The 21,308-nt window shown below is 51.1% G+C and overlaps 7 protein-coding genes across 7 annotated transcripts; 6 read left to right on the forward strand and 1 right to left on the reverse strand.

Annotated features, from left to right (window-relative positions):
• Positions 1–694: 694 nt before the first annotated feature.
• Positions 695–3,440, forward strand: VTN00DRAFT_5447 (uncharacterized protein; the record flags this gene model as incomplete). The annotated part of the gene is made up of 4 exons (XM_069431979.1): positions 695–829; positions 973–2,912; positions 2,989–3,089; positions 3,145–3,440. The coding sequence occupies 4 exons, from the start codon at positions 695–697 to the stop codon at positions 3,438–3,440; spliced, it is 2,472 nt and encodes an 823-aa protein (XP_069287884.1).
• Positions 3,441–4,492: 1,052 nt separating this feature from the next.
• On the reverse strand, positions 4,493–7,377 carry VTN00DRAFT_5448 (uncharacterized protein; the record flags this gene model as incomplete). The annotated part of the gene is made up of 4 exons (XM_069431980.1): positions 4,493–5,873; positions 5,927–6,283; positions 6,340–6,941; positions 6,994–7,377. 4 exons carry the CDS (start codon positions 7,375–7,377, stop codon positions 4,493–4,495), a joined length of 2,724 nt encoding a protein of 907 aa, XP_069287885.1.
• Positions 7,378–7,742: 365 nt separating this feature from the next.
• VTN00DRAFT_5449 (uncharacterized protein) lies at positions 7,743–8,276 on the forward strand (the record flags this gene model as incomplete). Its single annotated transcript, XM_069431981.1, has 1 exon — positions 7,743–8,276. The coding sequence occupies one exon, from the start codon at positions 7,743–7,745 to the stop codon at positions 8,274–8,276; it is 534 nt and encodes a 177-aa protein (XP_069287886.1).
• A 1,393-nt stretch (positions 8,277–9,669) lies between these two features.
• VTN00DRAFT_5450 (uncharacterized protein) lies at positions 9,670–14,866 on the forward strand (the record flags this gene model as incomplete). Its single annotated transcript, XM_069431983.1, has 4 exons — positions 9,670–9,741; positions 9,819–10,148; positions 10,208–13,441; positions 13,505–14,866. The coding sequence occupies 4 exons, from the start codon at positions 9,670–9,672 to the stop codon at positions 14,864–14,866; spliced, it is 4,998 nt and encodes a 1,665-aa protein (XP_069287887.1).
• A 1,822-nt stretch (positions 14,867–16,688) lies between these two features.
• On the forward strand, positions 16,689–17,443 carry VTN00DRAFT_5451 (uncharacterized protein; the record flags this gene model as incomplete). The annotated part of the gene is made up of 3 exons (XM_069431984.1): positions 16,689–16,801; positions 16,871–17,129; positions 17,231–17,443. The coding sequence occupies 3 exons, from the start codon at positions 16,689–16,691 to the stop codon at positions 17,441–17,443; spliced, it is 585 nt and encodes a 194-aa protein (XP_069287888.1).
• Positions 17,444–17,642: 199 nt separating this feature from the next.
• On the forward strand, positions 17,643–18,148 carry VTN00DRAFT_5452 (uncharacterized protein; the record flags this gene model as incomplete). Its single annotated transcript, XM_069431985.1, has 2 exons — positions 17,643–17,722; positions 17,824–18,148. The coding sequence occupies 2 exons, from the start codon at positions 17,643–17,645 to the stop codon at positions 18,146–18,148; spliced, it is 405 nt and encodes a 134-aa protein (XP_069287889.1).
• A 471-nt stretch (positions 18,149–18,619) lies between these two features.
• On the forward strand, positions 18,620–20,187 carry VTN00DRAFT_5453 (uncharacterized protein; the record flags this gene model as incomplete). The annotated part of the gene is made up of 4 exons (XM_069431986.1): positions 18,620–18,959; positions 19,010–19,125; positions 19,175–19,259; positions 19,316–20,187. 4 exons carry the CDS (start codon positions 18,620–18,622, stop codon positions 20,185–20,187), a joined length of 1,413 nt encoding a protein of 470 aa, XP_069287890.1.
• Between the last annotated feature and the right edge of the window lie 1,121 nt (positions 20,188–21,308).

Here is a 21,308-nt window from a genome sequence, read left to right on the forward strand (position 1 = left end):
AAGTCAGAGCTAATCAAGCGTCTTTAGCAGCAGCATACACAGAGTCCTCCCAGTCCAATTAGTCAAGCAGTTGATCAAGTGGTCAAGGGCTGCCAAATTGCGATGAATAATGCAGTGCTTTTAGAGCATGAAATCAAGCAGCTACATGTGGCCAATCAATGTTAAAAACGCAAGCAAGAGACAGCTAGATCCTATATTGCTACCGGGGGGATTTTAACTGCTGAAGAAGGCCAGCAGCTTGCTCAGCAAGCTGCAGAATTGCAGGCAGAGGCAGCTGACCAAGCTGATATGCAGCCTAGAAGACGTGCACCACCGCGGTGCAGCAACTGCAATATTCAAGGTCATACTAGGGTCAGCTGCCCTAGTAAATAGGCAATTATTTTACATGTAAATAGCTTCAATTTAGGGGTGGTGTAGTGAGATAATTAGATATCTAATAATAATGGCGTTGGTGGGTGTTTCGCTCGGTGATCTGTTTCGCTCGGTGATTACGTTACCGACCAGCATTGGGACCTAACCTGAGGGACATAAATACCGTGAAGATGCACCGCACCGTCTTCGTCTTCCAAGCCTTTCAGGAGTGAGAGGTGCGAGAGATCGAATTCCTTTTCTGATAATTGATTGAATTATACATGCGCGCAATCAATCATCATTCATTCGTTTTAAGATTGTATATACGCTACAGTATTTATCTATGTCCACAATGTCATCCTCACCCACTGAATCCGCCCTCTCCCAAACCCTTCAATCCATCACGCTCACTAAGATCCGCGAACTTGAGAAGCAGCGGCACGCATACGATACGCGCAAGAATCAGATCCTTGCTGAGGTAGGTCGTGTCGATCGCACCGACGCCGAGAACCAGAATAAGAGCCGACTCGATCGACTGGCCCTGCGTCAATGAATTAATATATAATAATAATTCCGGGTCCTCCGTCGTCGTCCAGGGACCCCACCATTGCGAACATCAAGCGCTGGCTGGATCAGGCGCGGTATGATTCGTCGATCCCAGACCATGTGCTTCGATCGTTCGAGGAGCAGCTGCGCTCCAAGCTGGAGATTCAGAGTCGGAAGCTCAGTTTGGCGGATCTGTATTCACGTCTGTTGACGGAGTGGACAAATCCATCGATGACGAAGGGCAAGGATGTGTGGACCAGTTCTGCTTCTTCATCTGAGGAGAATGAGTTCGAAGTTGTCCAGGAGCGCCAGAATCAACGACTGCAGCAGCTCTGCGACCAATTCGAGTCTGTCGTCTTCACGCCGCTCGAGACGGATGAGGCTGAGATCCACGCCTTCATGCGTGAGCTCTTTCCCGATGACGATGAAAGCACCAAGGCGTTGGAGGATCTCCGGCAGCGGATCAGAGAAATGAGCACCGCCATGCTAGCCGAGGAGGTGCCATTCACCGAGGACTCGCTGGCCTGGTGCATCAAAGGCCTGCTGACCGAGAACCTGCTCGGGGACGAGAAACAGGCGATCCTGCGTGACTTCCTGCAGAACAAAGTCGCGCTAGCGGATATCGCGGACGTGCTCAACATGTGGTATGCGGACATCAAGAACTGGAATTGGCACGCTGGTGAGGAGCGAATCCCTGTCATGCCGCGGCAGCAGCTGAACGGGAAGTACCGGATCTGGATGGACGAGGACGTGCTGCAGACCATCTTCGTGCAGTATGTCGGAATCCGACTGTGTGTCTTACTCAAGGCGGCGCTCAGGGACTTTATCGGCCAGCAGAAGTCGGGCTGGAATTGGACGAATGGAGTTGAAATAACGCAGCGGGATACTGATAGACGAATATATTACCTTGGGGTCTCCACGGTGAGCGATAGACATAGCGTTGAGAGCACACGGAGGTCCGAGTATATCAACAGATTCTCCCTCTCCCAGCTGCCCACCAAGGAGAGTACGCTGTCTGAAAGGGGAGGAGGATATGATGAATGCGACGACAAAAACAACGAGGGTGGAAGGCAGTCCAGCATCAAGCAGCAGCTCCTGCGCAAAATCGCCAGTGAGTTTCTCCTCCAACGACGTCTCCATGGCAAAGTAGCCTTCCTGCAATCCGATATCCAGTGGTTCACGACAAGTCTTGCGCATAGCACTATCTTCGCAGTCATGCGCTTCATGGGCTTCCCGGAGGACTGGATTACATTCTTCAAAAAGTACCTGGAAGCGCCATTGAATATGGACCGCGCATCAGAAGACCGAGTGTCCATGGGCCCCCGCATCCGCAAGAGGGGTGTCCCCATGGCACACGCGTCGGAGAAGTTCCTCGGAGAACTCGTCCTGTTTGTGCTGAATCTCGCCGTCAACAGAAAGACAGGCATGCTTCTTTACCGTCTGCACGATGACCTCTGGTTATGTGGCGAGCCAGAGAAGTGCGCACGAGCATGGGAGGTGATGCAGCAGTTCGCAAAGGTCATGGGGCTCGAATACAACAGGAACAAGACAGGGTCCGTGTACCTGACAGAGGACCCCATAATTCGGGACCCAAAGGTAGCAGCCATGTTGCCCAATGGACCCGTCACAATCGGGTTCCTGAATCTGGATCCTAGATCTGGCAACTGGGTTATTGATCAGAAGCAAGTCGACGCACACGTTGCGCAGCTGCGGAAGCAGCTCGACGCGTGCGACAGTGTGCTGTCCTGGGTCAAGACATGGAACAGCTGCATCGGCCGCTTCTTCAGTCATACATTCGGAGAGCCCGCGTATTGCTTCGGACGGCAGCATGTCGACTCCATCCTCGAGACGTACGAGCGCATGCAGCGCATTCTCTTCGACGGCCGCGACGGCCGCGGCGCGAACGTCACGCAGCACTTGAAACACATGATCTACTCACGCTTCAGCGTCTCAGACATTCCAGATGCGTTCTTCTTCGTCCCCGAGGAGCTCGGCGGCCTAGGGCTGCGGAATCCGTTCGTGTCACTGTTCCTCGTGCGCGAAGCGTTAGGCAAAAAGTCCTGAGGAGCGGCTCACCGACTTCCTCAACAGGGAGCGGGAGAAGTACCGCTCCGACAAGAAAGAGTTCGACGAGCTCGGCGAGCGCGGACGGCTTGGCCGCTTCCGCAGACTCTACCCGGAAGGAAGATCTAGTCCCGCGGTCCGCCCCGGCGAACTCGACACCTTTTTCTCTTTCGAAGAGTATAGTCGGTTCCACCGAGGCCTGCAGCGTGGACCTTCAAGACCTGTACCTCGAGCTGATGGACGTTCCGCACAAGCAGGACATCCACTTGACGCGGGAGGTGAAGGATGCGCTAGTCCAGCAGCGACGGCAGCTAGGGCTGAGCCCGCTAGACTCGACTAACAGGTGGATCCTGCAGATGTATGCAGACGAGCTGTTGGCGCAGTGTGGCGGTCTGAGCTTGGTCGAGAAGCGTTTCCTGCCCGTTGGAGTGTTGAATATGATGAGGGGGAAGAAGGTAACCTGGCAGATGGTGCTGTAGGAGAAGCGTCGTCCATCAGATTTAATTGGGTCTTTTCGTTCCTGTTATGGAAGGTGAGAAAAGAACTCGCCTGTCGGGAACCAGTCCCTATCCGGGCAGTATCTATATAGATGCGAATAACAGCGTATACCACTTCAAGAGATACCAGTTTCCTCTGTACCATCTTATCATTCACAATTCAGCCTGTGGCAAGTGGGGAGTCGGCCTTCCAAAACTTCATCAGTCGCTCCTGTGCGGATAAAATTGGGAAATCGCGTTCAGTGAAAGCTACTTACCTCATCTAATAAAAACACTAGCCTACAATAGATGAACATCCCAAATCACTTAAATAGAGCAAGCATCTTTCCAAGATAGGTGGTATATTCTAGGTCTTCATTTACTCTATACGAGCCAAGCTAGTAAGGAACAGTAAGGATGCGCAGATAATGGCAGGGTAGAGCAGGGCAAGGCGTCTGATGAGATCTTCTTCCCCTTGCAAGCGGAAAGGGACGGCAAACAAATTCGATGGTCTGTTGGAAAGCAGCAAAGTAAAACTCCTTGCCCCATATCATGAAGTAAAAATAACATGCTGTGCCGTGCCATGCCATGCACTCCCCCCAATTGCCACCCGATGACCCTATCCGTTTCAACAATATCAAACAAGAAAACAAATGTCGTTATCCAGAGAGAGAAGGGGGGGGGGGGTTCAAGAGAAGAGATCAAAGGTCAAGATCCCCCCCAAAAAAAGGTAAAGACGTGTTACAGGTCAAAAGACAGACTTGGGTATAAGGAGAAAAGGATTGAAGGGAAAAGTGGAGGATATGACGAAGTCGGAGGGAGGATTAGCATAAGGAGTGTATGTATGTATGTAGTGTACATGTACTGTACATGGACAACAAGCAAATGGTATCACATCTCTCACAAAGTAAATCGAAAGGGTCCCAGGATGTATTGTTAAGACAAAAAAAAGAATGTCTTGAAGTGGAAGTAAAATAACCAAACACCAGAACTGCCGAAGGTTAAAATTTCCGATATCAGGTATCATGCCGGCTATGGCTATGATGCCGCGCAGATCACTTTGACTCGACGTCGACTGCAGTGCTGGTCGACGCGGTGCGTCTTCCCCATCCAAAGAAGCCTACTCCCCCTGAAGCCTGTTTGACAGGTTCCGTTGGTGTCTTGGCTGTACCCCCAGACGACGGAGGCAAGGCTATTGTGACAACACTTGCGTTGGCTCCATGATTCGCACGATTGGCGGAACCGCCGATCATCCGTCTCAGTGAGTCGAGTTTCGCCTTGACTTCCTCCAATTCCTGTTTCGCAACGGCTTCTGCGGTCTTGGCGTTGACCAACTCGAGGAGCAATGTGTCTTCTGGGACGGGTTTGTTGTTCTCGGTTGAGAGAAGCGACTGCAAACCCAAACTGCTGGAGCGTTTACTGAAATGGCTCTTCGTGCTTCTCGTGCTCTTCTGTGAGTTTGTCCGAACAAGTTTCAGCTCCCGCAGGCCGCTATGGGAGACAGAGTCTCCGGAATCACTGGCGGGGCTGGTCGCTTCCGGCGAACCATCAGATTGTCGGGTCCTACGGCCACGCAGCTCCTGGATGGTCCTCTCTAGCCTCTGTCTATCGCGGTAGCTATCTTGGACGCGGGCCCTTGTTTCTCTCAACTGCTCCTTCAATTGCGCGTTTTCATGTTCATACTCATCGATGCGTCGCGAAAGATTGTGGCATCTGGCTGCCTCAATCTCGTGTTTTTCCTTCCATCGGTTGACATCGTCCCGAAGCTGATGCTTTGTTTGGACGATCGACATCCGCCTGGCTCCCGTCGCCAAGAAGCGCTCCTCTGCTTTGGCAAGAATCTCTTTCGGGCTTTCTTGATCGTCTAGCTCTTGTATGTATTTCAGCATTGACTTCGCAACTTCTTGGTCTTCCTGGCGTTCCTCGCGCTCTTTTTGAAGCTCCCGAGCGAGGTCCGCCTGCTCACGTTGCAGATCACTCAGAGCCATCAGGAGATCCTCGATCTGGCCATGCAGGTCTTTATCTGTATGCTGAAACATCGTCGACTTGGCACGCGGTTTCCGCACGTCTGGGCCGTTGCTAGAGTTCGAGACGTCTGTAGGCGCAGTACTCGCATCAGAGTTGGATTCTAAAGAGTTGAGAGTTGACGCCATGCTCTGTTTCGATGTTGAACGACGAACAGTGCTGGTTGGGCGCGATGCGCTTGACGCCCCCGGGCTGAGAGCAACAGACTTTGTTGAGTTGTAAGAGCTGGAGCCCGCCCACAGTCGACCCAGAAACCGAGATGCCGCTGCTTGCATCTGAGGGAAGGAGATCCCGGTCGGAACCCCTTGTGACTGGTTGTAGCTGGCTTCTAGCGTTTGTAAATTCTCTTTTGTTACAAGCGATGTCAAGGAAACAAAATCGTTTACCAAGTCATCGGCATGGCAAGCGTACCTGATAAACAAAGTCAGTGGAGAACGCAAACCACGGTTTATGGCTGGACTCACGTGTCCCAGAGACTTCTGGAGAGCAGAAGTTGCAGAACATCCTCAAACTCCGTGCAGGCCATGATCTTCTTCTCATTTCTCTGCATGAGGGACAGGGCCACACGCATCAAGGTCTCACAGGCTCCTTCAAGTAGCAAAACGTCATAGATGCGGAGAAGCATCGGTAGGGGACAAGTGACGGCAAAAAATGACAGGAACCATTGCGACACGTAGACTGGTTCCACGTGCAACGATTCAAGATGGGCAAACAGAGAGGGGAGATGGCGGGACAGGAGGTTCTGGAATTGGTATATTCGGAGATGGAGACCTGAGAGATCAGGAAGGAAGCATGAACGGAGGTCATAATGGTCCATAAGTCTAAATTCGGTCAGTTTATCTGTTCAAGCACGGAATCTTGTTTGCCAACGACCTACCTCACCAGCACACAGAATGCCTCAGCGTCACTCATGTGCATGAGCAGTGGACCAACCACAAACCCTAAGCCCTGGCAGTAGCCGATTTTGCTGTCATAGAGAGAAAAGCATTTCAGCACCCGGGCCAGCATCTGTTGTCCTTCACCGTTTGGATCCCTGAACATGTCGACATTGGGGAAACTACGTCCGATATCCTTTCCGATCAAGCCTTCGTACGGACTGGTCTCGTTGCAGAGCCTTTGGAACTCTTCTTGGAGCTGTATATCTCTGGCTCCGGCAATGCTGGGCCAAACCACGCCCCGAAGTGGAGGAGGGATACCGCTGCGAATCTTGTTGGAGGTCAGGGTGGGTAGTCTCTGGGCAGTCTGCGGATAATCTGCAACCAATGCGGCCCAGAACTCAAGCTCAGTCATCGGTGGCGGGGGGAGCTGCGAGTACCGCAGGGAGGACCTCGACGGACCGTTGACCAGCCTTTTGATATGTTCTCTGGACGGTGGACGGGACTGGGCGCGCGCTCGGGACGCACTGGCAAGCCCGGATTTTGGGTTCGTAACGATGGCATTGTTCTCCTGCTCCAGACGAGCAAGGAGCAAAGCAGTTGACTAAAACACATCAGCTGTGGAACTCGAACGGTTTTGATGCCTGCGTACGAACCTCGTCGGCGTTCTCACTCCGCGGCTCCTGCTCCTCCGTTTTCTCCAGATGCTCCCAGTCGACGCTATGGGTTCTACTCCGCGGTTCTGCGTCTCCCTTCCCATCACAGCTCGGTGACCGGGCTGAAGAATCCAAGTCTTCACGCTCACGAGTTTCTGCATCCGCTCCGGAGACGCTGTCATTCTTCGGGGTCATGCCGCTCTTATCCTGCACATCCAGCGGGGAACCCTCCGCGATTTTCTCATCGATAGGCGTCTCAGGGATATCAAGCAACCTCGAGTCACGCGGGTTGGACTGCAGGTCCGACAGCGGGACCGTCACCATCGAGTCCGTCAGATTCGGGGACGTGGGCGACTTGGGCGAGTCGATGCTATCCGTTGCCATTGTGAAATTTCGCAACTAAGCGGGCGGTCTCTGTGACGTCAAGTAAGCATCCCTTGGGGATGCTGAACAACAAAAACGTGCGGCGTACTGTACGAGGAGTTGTGTACAGTACGCGTCGGTGGCAGAAGGGGTCGACCAAAGAATTGCAGGTCAACCCATGGACAGCAGGAGATGCTAACGAGCGACGGATAAGCCAGCTGCCGCCCGCGACGACTGCATTCCAGAAAGAGGGCTAAAACGAGGGTGGAACCAGGGAGGAAGAGCGTGATAACTGGGGATAAGGGAGCGAAAGTGGGAGGGAGGCGCTGAGCGTTTCAGCGACACTCGCCCTCCCTGCTAGCACCACAGTAGTTCTCGGGCGGCCGATGCAGGAACGGCACTGTCTGTCAAGCCGGGCTCTTAGGGGGCTCTCTGCCGGTGGGCCGAGCGGGCACGCCTTTCCCGCCCAGGCCTGGCCGGTCGTTCACGCTGTCACACCGCCAGTCGAGCATCTCCCGTCCAGACCGGGCCTGTTGATCCATCGTGCTGAGCGTCGAGCCGTTGTTGTTGTGCATGTTCTGCTTGGCTGGCGGTGGACGACGCAGCCCCTCGTGCCCGTGGTTATCCCGTTATCGTCCCCGTTGCGGCTCACGCTCCCGCTGGTTAGCCCCAGAGTCTATCCGATCACATGTCCTGGCGCCCCCCACCAAGCTCTCGCCAAGCCTCGCTTAACCCAATCCAGCGTCCATCAGTGCTTCGACCCGACTCCACGCCGCGCGCACGAGAAATCCCCGTGTCTGCTCTATCCTTTTTCGCTGACTTATCGGGCCTCTCGGGGATCCAGGCCCGCCGGGGCTGGCACGTTTGTTTTACTTCTCGCATTCTTGAGTCAGACATGCGTGCTCCAGGTATTCCACTAGTCGCTGGCTGTCTCTTGGACTGCCACTTTGGTCGCGCAGTGCTTGCTGAGGCTGGAACATGCTCATCCCCCTGTACGGAATGCTCGTCGGTGAGAACTCGTGCTGAAGTCTAGTGAACTCAATCACGCATTATAATGTCGACATATAAATAATATATGCGGAGGACACTATAGGGAGACCATATATGTCACTAAACCTGATGCGGGTATATATACTGCCTCGGGAATAATAATACGCGTGTCATCGTTGATATGCTATAACACGATCCATTTCGACATCTGGTCCATGCTTCGGCGTAAGATGAAGCCTTTGCTCCTCACCTGGAAACCCCCGTCGCACCAGACTCGTTCACTCGAATATCTACGGAGTAGTTACCATCTCCTGACTGAGGCACATAGTGATATTTAGATTACAATCTGCATGTGCACTGGGCACTCTCGACTGGAGCCCGCGATTGAGCACTGAGCACTGCTATGCGCGTCCAGTAAAAGGAAATTTATCAATATAATATATAGTCTCAACTTGTTGATTCATCTCGTCGATAGGTTCACTAGCAGAGAGCCTCATCACGCATAGTTGACCACAGGGGCATTTGACGAAACACTGGAGATCCTCTCCCAATCCAACGCCCAGATGGAATAGGAAAAAAAGACACAGAAAAAAAATTTTTTTTTTCTCTTGTAAAATGCCATGCACTGAGGATAATCGACAATATGATGCTTTTGCTTTGGGAAGACCCGATCACTGTGACGTCACCTCAGTTTTGCTTCACTCTATGGTACCAATTGAGAATATCTGAAGATGATCTTACTCTGATAGCTTACAAAGCACTGGGGGAGAGAAAGATCACAGAAAGATGCTGCGTTTGGCACTCTAGATCTTTTATATGTGTCTGACCTATCACCGTTTCCTGCGCGGCCTGGGAGCCCCAGAGGGAAGCATCAATTCACTCAACTGTTTGAGTATCCTCTTAAAAGACATGAGAAATGATCACCGCTACTCTTCTCCCCTCCCCCGCCGTCATACACATGGTCACCGTCATTTGGAGCGCCGGTCCTTCTCTGCAGTGGGCGGCGGGGCACGGTTGTTTGGGGTTTTCCCTTTTCGGCCAACCGTCGGCTTCGGGATCCACAGGGAAAACTTTGATCCGGGTGGCTATACCCCAACGGAGCAACCGCGACGCCAGCGCGTCTCGGAGTCAACAAAAATATCAACATCCATCGGCGCCGGGTCCTCCACCCGCACATGCTTCCTATCGCTCTCTCTCGCGTGTGTTTGAGATGAGCGTATCTGCTTCGATCGAGCTTTACTAACCCTACAGCATTACCCATTGCCTTTCCGCTCTTCCCGCTTAGTTTCTCCCTGAGCGACTTCGCGGATCCGCTCGCTAACCATGGATTCCTCCATGGTTGAATCTGACTTTCATGATGATGATAGCTCTGACTTCGTGCCAGATGTCGCACCGGTACGTTTGGACTATTGTGAATTGATAATGCTTTGTGTTACTCCGTTCGTCATCTGCTGATAATTGTACCCACGCAGAAGTCAAAGGCGAAGCCGAAGAAACCAGCTGCCACCAAGGCAGCACCCAAGAAGTTAACACAGACCACCTTGAAGACGACGAAGACCACTGCCTCCAAGAAACGGTCAAAGCCTGACAGTGATGACGAGTCGAATGATGACAATGACAAGTTCGACGACGACTCCTTGCTCTCAAGCACCCCTCCGAAGAAGGCAAAGAAGGGCCCTGCTCCCAAGAAGGGCGGTTCCAAGCCTCTCGCGGATGTCGCGAATGAGTCCTTTGTAACGGATGGCGCGAATGAAGCGCAACCTTCAGAGAAGACCGGCTCGTCTTCGGACAAGTATGAGAAGGTAGGTTTTGCTTGTCCGACCCTTGGCTCTGCGGCCCATTCTCTAACAGTGTTGTACAGCTCACCCATCTTGAACACATTATCAAACGACCCGATACCTACATCGGATCTGTTGAGAAAATGACAGCTCACATGTGGGTGTACAACTCGGAGATGGATGCAATGGAATACCGGGAAGTATCCTACGTTCCGGGTCTCTACAAGATCTTCGATGAGATCGTTGTCAATGCTGCGGATAACAAGCAGAACGACCCCAATATGGATGAGATTAAGATTACTATCGACCGGGAGTCGGGTGAGATCAGTGTCTGGAACAACGGTCGCGGTATTCCGATCGAGATCCATTCGAAGGAGAAGATTTACATCCCCGAGCTGATTTTTGGCCACCTTCTTACCTCGTCCAATTACAATGACAACCAGCAGAAAGTAACTGGTGGTAGAAACGGTTTCGGTGCCAAGCTCTGCAACGTTTTCTCCACCGAGTTTACTATTGAGACACAGGATTCGCGTCAGAAAAAGAGATACAAACAGACGTGGACGGATAATATGACCAAGATGGGAAAGGCCAAGATTACGGATGCCAAAGGAGATGACTACACGAAAGTCACCTTCAAGCCCGACTACGCAAAATTTGGGATGGATGGTATGGACGATGATTTCGAGGCTCTTGTTAAGCGTCGGGTTTACGACTTGGCCGGAACGACTAAGGTTGCTGTTAAATTGAACGGCACACGTGTCCCCGTGCGAAATTTTAAGAAGTACATGGAGATGTATATCAAGGGCATCCAAAAGGAACGCGGCGAAGATACGACCACAGCTAAATGTGAGATCGTTACGACCAATCCGGATCCGCGCTGGGAGATTGGTTTCGCAGTGTCCGACGGCGCATTCCAGCAAGTGTCTTTCGTCAACTCTATTGCGACAACTTCGGGTGGGACACACGTCAATTACATCGCCGATCAAATCTGCAACAGACTTGCTGAACAAGTCAAGAAGAAGAACAAGAATGGAGCTGCCTTGAAGACGGCCCAAATCAGGAACCACATCTTCCTCTTCGTCAATTGCCTCATCGTTAATCCAGCTTTCAACTCCCAAACTAAGGAGCAGCTCACAACTAAACCAAGCCAATTCGGCAGCAAATGTGTGCTGGATGAGGACTTCTTCAAAAAGATTTTGAAAACGGAGGTTATGACAAACATTCTCCATTTCGCCCAGCAGAGGGCCGATCAGATCCTCAAGAAGTCAGACGGTAACCGCCGGTCTCGGATGAACAATCCCAAGCTTACGGATGCCAACAAGGCCGGCACGAAGGAGGGACACCACTGCACCCTCATCCTCACAGAAGGTGATTCAGCCAAAGGTTTGGCAATGGCAGGGAGAGCAGTGGTCGGACCTGATCTGTTCGGTGTCTTTCCTTTACGAGGAAAGCTGCTCAACGTTCGTGATGCCTCTATCGATCAAATCTCCAAGAACCAAGAAATCCAGAATATCAAGAACTTCCTTGGTCTTCAGCATAAGAAGGAATATACCGATACCAAAGGTCTGCGGTACGGTCATCTTATGATCATGACCGATCAGGATCACGATGGAAGCCACATCAAGGGATTGCTCATCAACTTCCTTCAGGTCCAGTTCCCGAGCTTGCTGAAGATCCCCGAATTCCTGATTGAGTTCATCACCCCAATTGTCAAGGTCTGGAAAGGTGATCCCAAGAATCCGACCAAGTCCAAATCGTTCTTCACCATGCCCGAATACGAGGCTTGGAAGGAAGAGCACAAGCACGAGCGCGGCTGGGAACACAAGTACTACAAGGGTCTGGGTACCAGTACTACAGAAGATGCTCAGATCTACTTCCGCGATCTCGATAAGCATCTTAAAGAGTTCCACACGATGCAGGACCACGAGGCTGAACTCATCGACCTCGCATTCTCTAAGAAGAAGGCTGATGAGCGAAAGGAATGGCTGCGTCAGTTCAAGCCGGGAACCTACTTGGACCACTCCGTCAAGAAGATCACGTACACCGATTTCATCAACAAGGAGCTTATTCTTTTCAGTATGGCGGACAACATTCGATCCATTCCCTCTGTTGTGGATGGCTTGAAACCGGGTCAGCGCAAGGTCCTGTACACCTGCTTCAAGCGCAACATTAAGAAGGATATCAAGGTCGTTGAACTTGCCGGTCATGTTTCTGGAATGACTGGCTACCAGCACGGTGACGCATCTCTGCAGCAGACAATTGTTGGTCTCGCACAGACATTCGTTGGATCAAACAACGTCAACTGCCTGGAGCCAAGTGGTAACTTTGGTAGCCGTCTTCAAGGAGGAGCCGACTGTGCCAGCGCTCGTTATATTTACACACGACTGTCACCATTTGCTAGACGAATCTTCCATCCTGCAGATGAGCCACTGCTTGCTTACAATGTGGATGATGGCAAGAAAATTGAGCCTGAAGTCTACGTCCCAGTCGTGCCGATGATCCTCATCAACGGAGCCGACGGTATTGGTACCGGCTGGAGTTCTTCCATCCCGAACTACAACCCAGAAGATGTTGTTGAGAACTTGAAGCGCATGATGGACGGCGAACCTCTCAAGCCAATGCAGCCATGGTTCCGAGGCTTCACGGGCGAAGTGACCGATTTGGGAGGAGACCGGTACAAGTTCAGCGGTATCATCAAGGAGACAGGGGAGACGGAAGTCGAAATCACCGAACTTCCCATCCGTATGTGGACGCAGGACTTCAAGGATAAGCTCGAGGAGATCATCAAGGCGGAGAAGGTCCCTTCGTTCATCAAGGACTACAAGGACTACAACACTCACACCAAGGTGCACTTCATTATCCAGATGGATGAGAAGCATATGAAGCAGGCTCTGTCGGAAGGCCTGGAGGAGAAGTTCAAGCTCTCGAAGACCATTGCAACTTCGAACCTGGTCGCCTTCGATCCTGAAGGCAGAATCACGAAGTACCAGACGGTTGAAGATATTCTTAAGGAGTTCTACTCCGTCCGGATAAAGTACTACGAAAAGCGCAAGCAATACCAATTGTCCGAGATGCAAAAGGATCTCGATAAACTCAGCAACCAAGCCCGCTTCGTCCAGATGATCATCGACGGCACGCTGGTCATTTCCAAGAAGAAGAAGACAGACCTCATCGCCGAACTCAAGGAGAAGGGTTTCAAGGCCTTCCCTAAGGTTGTGGATGCCGTCAAGGCTGGCGAGGACGAGCCTCTTGCTGAGGATGAAGAGGACTCGGAAGACGCCGAGATTGGATCCGACGCTTATGACTATCTCCTTGGGGTACGTTGTCCTTTTTTTCTTTTAATATTTGTGTGTGACCAATGACACTAACAATTCGACTAGATGCCCCTGTGGTCTCTGACAAAGGAACGAGTGGAGAAGCTCCGTCGCCAGATTGGAGACAAGGAAATGGAAATCGATACACTCATCAAGCTTTCAAAGGAGGACATCTGGAAGAAAGACCTGGACGACTTCCTGGCCGAATGGAGGTTCCAGCTGGAGGAAGAAGACAGACGACAGAAGAAGGTTGCGAGCATGGGTCGTCGCGCGTCAACGAAGCTCATGACAGGAGGGCGCGCCCCCGCAGCTAAGAAGCGGAAGGCACTCGGCGACGACCCCGATGATGCTGATTTTGCCGCTCCCAAAACTAAGAAATCGGCAAATGTGAAGCACGTTCAACCCAAGGGAGGCCTTCTGGATTACCTGAACAAGTCTTCCGCTAAGTCGAATAAGCCTAAAACGGATGATGTTGATGACGAGGACGATGATGAAGACTTCGAGGCAGAAGTGCTTCCCAAGAAGAGCAGAGGCGAGCCAAAGCCAAAGCCGGAGCCGAAGAAAGAAGATGAGGATGTTGTGGAAGTATCCAAAGTCGAGGAGACCTCCAAGCCCGCATCACATTCAAGTCGAACGAATCGCAAGCCTGTTAAATACGTCAATTCCGATGACTCTGACAGCGACAATGGTGACGACCTGCTAGGTGATGTCAGCAAAATGGTCAAGGGAATTGGGGGCGGTGATGATTCCAAGGCAGATTCGCGGACTCTCTTTTCGGAGCGCTCGAGGCCTGGCAGCAGCTCAGGAATCAAAACATCTACGAAGACATCCAAGGTAACCAGCGATTTTGATCCAGATGAAACGGACTACTCGAAGCTTGTGCCGCAGAACTCCCCTCGGAGGTCACTGCAGGTCAAGCCGAAGGACAAGGACGTGAAGATATCTGATGATGACGCTCGCGAAGAGAAGGAGTCGGAGAAACCTGCTCCCAAATCAAAGGCAACAACTACCAAGGCCAAGTCAACGGCAACAAGCACTGCCAAACCCACCACCGGCAAAGGTCGTGGTCGTCCCAGGAAGGATGCTACCCAGGCTGCTCCCGCACCGGCGGTAAAGAAAACGCAGCTTTCACCTGCTGCAAAGGCGTATGCGTCAAAGCAAGCCAAAACAAACAGTAAGAAGAAGAAGCTGGCAGATGATATGTCCGATGACGATATCGATGCGATGGCAAATGACATCCTTGATTCTCCCGGAGGAAAGTCGGATGAATCTGATGTTGCTCCTCCGCCAGCCCGCAGCCGGCCAGCCCGTCGCGCCGCTACAACAGTCAAGAAACCAACATATGTTATTGATGATGACAGTGAGATGAGCGAACCTGGTGGCGGCGACTCGGGTGACGATTTCTCAGCTGAGGAGGATGACGACTAGCGGACTTTGGTCTGGGAAGTTCCCGGTCCTGACTTCTAGACGGGCCGGGTGCTATACCTTATTCTGAAATCCTCTTCTATCCTATTAATTCTTCACCCTTTTGAAGTATGAAATTCGTTACCGATGCGGTCTACTTGAGATTTCTGTTCTTTTTACTTCACATCTTCAATTAGGTTATATTTCAAGGACAGTGCGTTGGTTGGTTTTGCTTTGTTGCAGATAATTTCTGATGTTTGAAGTATGCTAGTATTGAAATTGAGATCACTTACAAACATTTTTGAAGCAACCGCGTAGACCCCGTCCGAAGTACGACCCATGAAACCAGAATGCATTGAGCCGACCAGGGTCCAAATTCCAGATTGTGTACAACTGCGAAGTTCTCGTGCCGTCGTTGTGGCTTAGCTTTATCCGTGAGTTCCATCGATCTAAACTGAGGAAGATCAATCATATCAGCTTTTGTCTCGGTCCTTGGTGATTTTGTACCACACCCCGAGCCGGCATTTACGTTTTCCACCGAGGCGCTCTCTTAGTTACGCGGGGACCAATACCGACCGTATATATTCATGTAGCATGTACATGAAAACAGTGCACTGCCTCTTTGATGGTAGCAATTTGCTTTTCGAAAATGAAATGCAGGGATCGGATTGTCGGAAATGGTAGATGGTGTGTATGCCATTGGCATATATGGAGAATGGATGGTCGAGTGGTAGAGGCTGTATTTATCTGTGTCTTTGTCTTGATATGGGTTAGCGCTGTACAGTATTAAGTTCTACTGTTTAAGGGGTTTGGATGGGAGGTCTTGATTCGGTTTGAGAAATAGCTTGTAGACGTAGAGAGTAATAATAGATTCGAACACTAACTAATGTATCTCTTTATAAAAAAAATGATGCTTGACGTGAGATTCTCTAACACGTCTGGCGTTCAATGTTGATGCCAATCAGGGAAGGCCCAGACGCTGCCCAGGCGCTCAGGTGACTTGGTAGGTTCAAAGTGGCTGGACTGACCAGGGCTGCCTCCCCTCCCTTTTCCTCCTTTCTCGACTATCTAACCTCTATCTTCTAACTTGCCTGTACTACCGGTCCAGGAACACTTGTCCTGCACATCTCATCTCGCCATCTCTCACTCCAGCCCAACAAGATGGGTGGTACCGGACGCCTGGAGGCGTGGAGATGCATCCTCCCGACAAATTCTCCGGCCCTCCAGCCTGGGAGAGGCTTCCGTCAGGTAGTATCCATCTCGTTCTCGGTTTTTTGGAATGTGATTTTATCGGCAGATGAATCTAAGTGCCGATTTCAGATCATGGCTTCTATAATCACTCTTGCCTAGACGCCTAGTCTAGTGGTCAACCACTACATTGACCGTGACATCTGGGAGCAAGCGTCAATTGAGTACGCAATCGGAATCTTGCTGAAATCCGGCCGGGCGGAAAGATCTTCCCTTCGTTATGTTTCTCCTTTCCTATACCATCAATCTATCCAGCCTTCTAGAACGAACAGGACCCTGGATAGGATGACCACGGAATACCCTAAGGCTTAGACATTCTTTCCTTCTAGATTCCACGATGTCTCAAAAAGGCGTGGTACGATGCAGATGAACTCCTACTAGAAGCAAAGCAGGATTTTATCGGAAGGGATGACGCGCATCCGGCCGGGCCCTAGTTCCTGCTTTCGATCCATCCTGCTTCTTCCTTGTATCCACTTTTTTTTCTTCTAACGCGTTTCTGCAGGCTTCTTCACAGCAAGGTTTTCTCCCGGGACTGATATAGAATAAAGAAAAGAAAAGGACATAGTCACTTTCCAAGCAACACCAGGTGGATCACCTTATGGAATCCTATTCCCATCTCCTTGGTACCCACTGTCGCGGCTACACACATGGAAAACTGCATGGAACTTTCTTTCCATGCCCTGCTCCCGAAGAGAGGTCATGCGGCGAGCGGTAGGAGTTCAATAAGCCGTAAATCAGGCTCAAGAGCCAAGAAGTTCGCGACACTGACTTGCAAGACAGAGAGAGGGCGCACTGTGCACCTTTGGAGGGAAATTTTGACATTCCGACTCGCGGAAGTTGCCTACGCTTGACAGGACATAGCAAAGCACAATATGTGGCTGTGCCAGAGAAGCATTCGGTACTCATATACTCGTACTCCGAGTCAATATACAGGAACAAGTGCAGGGGTCTTGTCCGCTGCTATCCTCAATTCCCCTGTCGTCCTGAGAACATCAACCCTTCTCAGTGTATCACGACCACAATCAGGGAGGCGGTCTTTGTACGTGATCAAGTTGCAAGTCATTCTTTATACCGCCATCAAAATACATCTATTTTCCTGAAATCCACACGGTCCTAACACTGTCAATGGCGGGGCAGCAGTTTCCCGTGGCACAAGGAGCTTATGCATCCTCCCGCTTTCTCCTGGGACCTAGCGCCCATTTCATCAAACCGGCTATTTACGCAGTCCCATTGGTTTGCCTAGCGCTGAGAATTAATCCTTCATTTGCCCAAGCGCCTTACTTCACGGCATATGTTGAGGTGAATGATAACACTCCAGATTGGGTTGTGGAACCCCGGGAAGGGAACAGTTAGGATTAGAAACGGTAAGAAACAACTCACGATGATGCAATGGCATGCAGATACCCTCTCTCGACGCTTGTGTTTCCTCTTTTGGTCTATCATTATTGACCGCAGTTCAATCTGTTTGGATTTTGAGGACGAAGTGAGCGGTAGATATGGCCCAGCCTGCGGGTCATGCCCGAAGACTTAGACAAGGGGCACGCTGCCCAAAATGTGCTGGGACATCCGGTTCCTTAGGCAGCCTGCGTCCTTCTCCTCTGCCCACGGGTCGCTGCAGACTGGAGTGAAACGGTGAGGCCTCGAAGCTGAGGCTCTTGGCATCCTGTCACAATAAGCTGTTGTGTCAATGGTACCAGATGGGCCATCATTTTGTTCCGGATGGTTTATTCTAGGCTCGATAGAGCCCACCCGCATGATTTTAGGGGAATTGTTTGGATCCCAACATGGATGTCACTGACTTCGGAAGACGTGTCGGGTATGGGAGATGAGTGCCAGCTTGTCAGGCTGATCCGACCCGATCTCGACAAATGTCCCGTGCTACCCTGGATGAAGAACGACGAGTTCGTCCTGCCGAAGGTTATCTCAAGTGCCGACCGGGCGTCACTGGTCAAAATCCAGTCATCGTCTCTTGCTCACCGCCGCCCCGTCATGGCACGTTGCCTCGATGGCAAGCTGGACGCTAAGTGGTTGTTTACATCCAAAATGGCAAACAGATGAAGCAGGCCAACCTTCTTTCTTCGTCAGATGCCGTCAAGGTATCCACTCCTAACAGATCCTAGACAGAGTGAACCTCCGACAAAGAGATCATCCCCTATGTACTCCCGCAGCTTCATGAGACCCTGAAGCTTCTTCTTTTTTTCTTTTTCTTTGCCGCTTAAAGGAAGCCAAAGTTGTCAGATATCCACGCCGGGAATTTGCATCCCACCCTTTACTTTGTCACCTTTCTTGCTTCCATTGCTTCTTTGATTCAGCGGAGTTGCTCTGCTCTGTGCCCGTCTTCAAGGGGTTTAAAAGTCATCTCCCTCCTCGTATATTCCAGGGTCAGCTATCGTCATCGTCTGCAAGTCGAGCCCGTCTGTCGATATCATCTAGTCCTCCACCTATCCAGAGATTCCAGACACCGAGTTCTCATTGAGCTGTTTTGGACAAGCTGCGACCACAATTTGGCTCCTCTCTGGAGTTTCCGCCATGGCTTCCATAGAGTCCTTGCTCAACCCTCTCCCAGAACTTCGCCACTTTCAGCTTCCCAGCCCCTCGTTGACCAGCTATACTCGAGACGAAGCATCATCCCCTTCTCCTCGACCGAAGAAGCAGAAGATAGCGAAGGATGCACCTATATTCAGGAGGGGCAAGATCAGGGGGGAACTGAGGTATCCTCCTTTTGAGGATCGGGACGAAGAGCTGGCTGAGATGCATCGGAAATTTGAGATACATCCGATGGGCCATATCGCTGAGTTTCCAAGACATATCCCTTATAACAGCGAGAAGAAATCGTTCCAAGAGAAGACAGGACGAGAGAGCTTCGAAGGTCAGACCAGACATTGTATCTGCACATGGACATAGCGTTGACCTGAACAGTCTTCCAGTACACCTTCAAGATCCCTGGTGAGGAGAAGACATGGACGATTATGTGGGACTACAATATCGGACTGGTCAGGACGACACACCTCTTCAAGTGCAACGACTACTCCAAGGTACGCAGTTTTGTGCTTTCGCTGCTTAACACAGCTGACTTCAGGTCAGACGACGCCAGCGAAGATGCTCAACGCAAACCCTGGTCTGCGTGACATCTGCCACAGCATCACTGGCGGGGCTCTGGCTGCACAGGGTACTCTTTTTTCCCTACTTACTAGTAGCCTCATGAGCAATGCTGACGCTAAGCAGGATATTGGATTCCATTCGAGGCTGCAAAAGCGGTTGCGGCGACGTTCTGCTGGAGGATCCGCCATGCGCTCACACCTCTTTTCGGTCTTGATTTCCCGTCCATGTGCGTCCCTCCAGAGGACAGAGCCCGTTTCGGAAGAATGATCATTGATGCTGCAATTGTGCAAAAGGCGGCCGAGTCGGCAAATCACTATCGCATGTTGGAGAAAAGATCCAGGACAAGTGCGAGGTCTCACCTCCGGACCTCCAGCACCCCAGGACCGTCATCTAGCTTTGATCAAATAGGGAAGAACCTCCTCCCAAGGCCTCGAAGACGCGCTGAGACTGTCGTTGAATATGACACGGACAGTGATATGAACGACGACAAATACTACTGCTCCCCACCCACTCCTTACCGGAACTCCTTCACTCCTGTCAATACGCCCCGCGGCCCGGGGATCGTTCGCCACACTCTTCCATCTCCAAGAGAGATCCTTGAATCAATGTGCAGCATTTCCAAGACGATGGAGGAAGATGATCAGAATGACTCCGATATTGATTCTACCGGTTCCTCTGAGGGAGCCAGGACGCGTGCTAATTCCGTGCCTCCGGATGTCGATGTCCACGATGACGATGACGATGACAGCGACTATAGAGACAGCGAAGGTGATGAATCATCATCGTCGTCCATGAGTTTCTCGGACGGCGAGGTAGACGGTTCAGCAGAAAGGGAAAGCACGCCCATACTCCTTACCCGGGAAATGAAAGCAGCACATGCCCTTTTGAGCCTGCACATGCAGGATACAGTCCTCGATGAGTGCTGTGACAGCCTGGAATCCGGCGAGCAGGGCAAGCGTGGCCGAGAACTCAAGCGACGACGTGCTTCTGCTTAGGATCCCCTAGGGCTGAAACATCGATATCTTAGTGTTACTCGTGGCTCTTTCTTGGGACTTGCGCTGCATACAGCATGCTGTATCTGGTTTTATGACTTATGATGAATTACTACCCACCGGGGCATTTAGAGCATCTTGGGGATCCGGAGCGAAGGGGACTGGCCAAATTCGGATACGGCTGATCTTCTCTTTTCGTCTTATTTTTTCATGCATCCGGAAGACACTGTAACTTTACATCGACACTAACAGGTAGTCGTTATTTCTTTTTGCATCTTGGGTTGAGCTCGCCATAGATTAAATTGGTTCTCGGCCATCTAGGTAGATGTCTCTCAAACATGCCTCATTAGACTTCTGTTCTACTCCAACCAATAAATCCAGACGACGCTTACAAGTAACCTTACCAACACACTTTTTCTTTTGCTCTGTGATCAACTTCAAACTCCCTACTTCAGCTGTGTACATACCTTTCGTACAGTGCTGTACCTACTTCATACGAAGTACATACATACGGATTACGGAGACCGCCAATCTGACGCAGGTGGTGCAGCGTGTTAGGATAGCCAATTAGGCATGCAGCAACCTGCAACATCTCAGCCCACCCACCGCTCCAATCTGAAACTTCGACCATCTACTGTGTAGGTACTTCCATAGCGCAATATGTATGCACTAACTGTACTGTACGCAGTACAATGCATGCATTAGGTACAGCACCTACTGTAGCTACTACTAAGAATTGTACGAATAACACAATCGAGCGGGCCAGAATCAGCCAGATCAGGCGGGGCTTTTTTCACCGCAAGTTTTTTTCTTTTTCTTTTCTTTCACTTTTCTTTTTCCTAGGTGGCGGGCGGGCGGGCGGGAGTCGAGTCTCGACCTCATAGCATGGTAATTTTTATGTTGTTATTATTATTATCTTACATGGTATGATTATTATTATTAACCTTTTACTGTACAGATAAGATAGACATCTATCTACCTATCTATCCATACATCGTCCACTGCTGTACTCATGACTATGGAGCCAGCGCACAGAGGCCCTTCACGCTGCACGCGACCAGTGTGTACGGAGTACCAATGTACATGTACAGCACTGTAGCGAGATCTGAGCTGATCTGATCTCG

The sequence above is a fragment of the Thermoascus crustaceus genome (genome assembly GCF_041956765.1).
Source record: "Thermoascus crustaceus strain CBS 181.67 unplaced genomic scaffold VTN00scaffold_3, whole genome shotgun sequence".
NCBI classification, from domain to species: domain Eukaryota; kingdom Fungi; phylum Ascomycota; class Eurotiomycetes; order Eurotiales; family Thermoascaceae; genus Thermoascus; species Thermoascus crustaceus.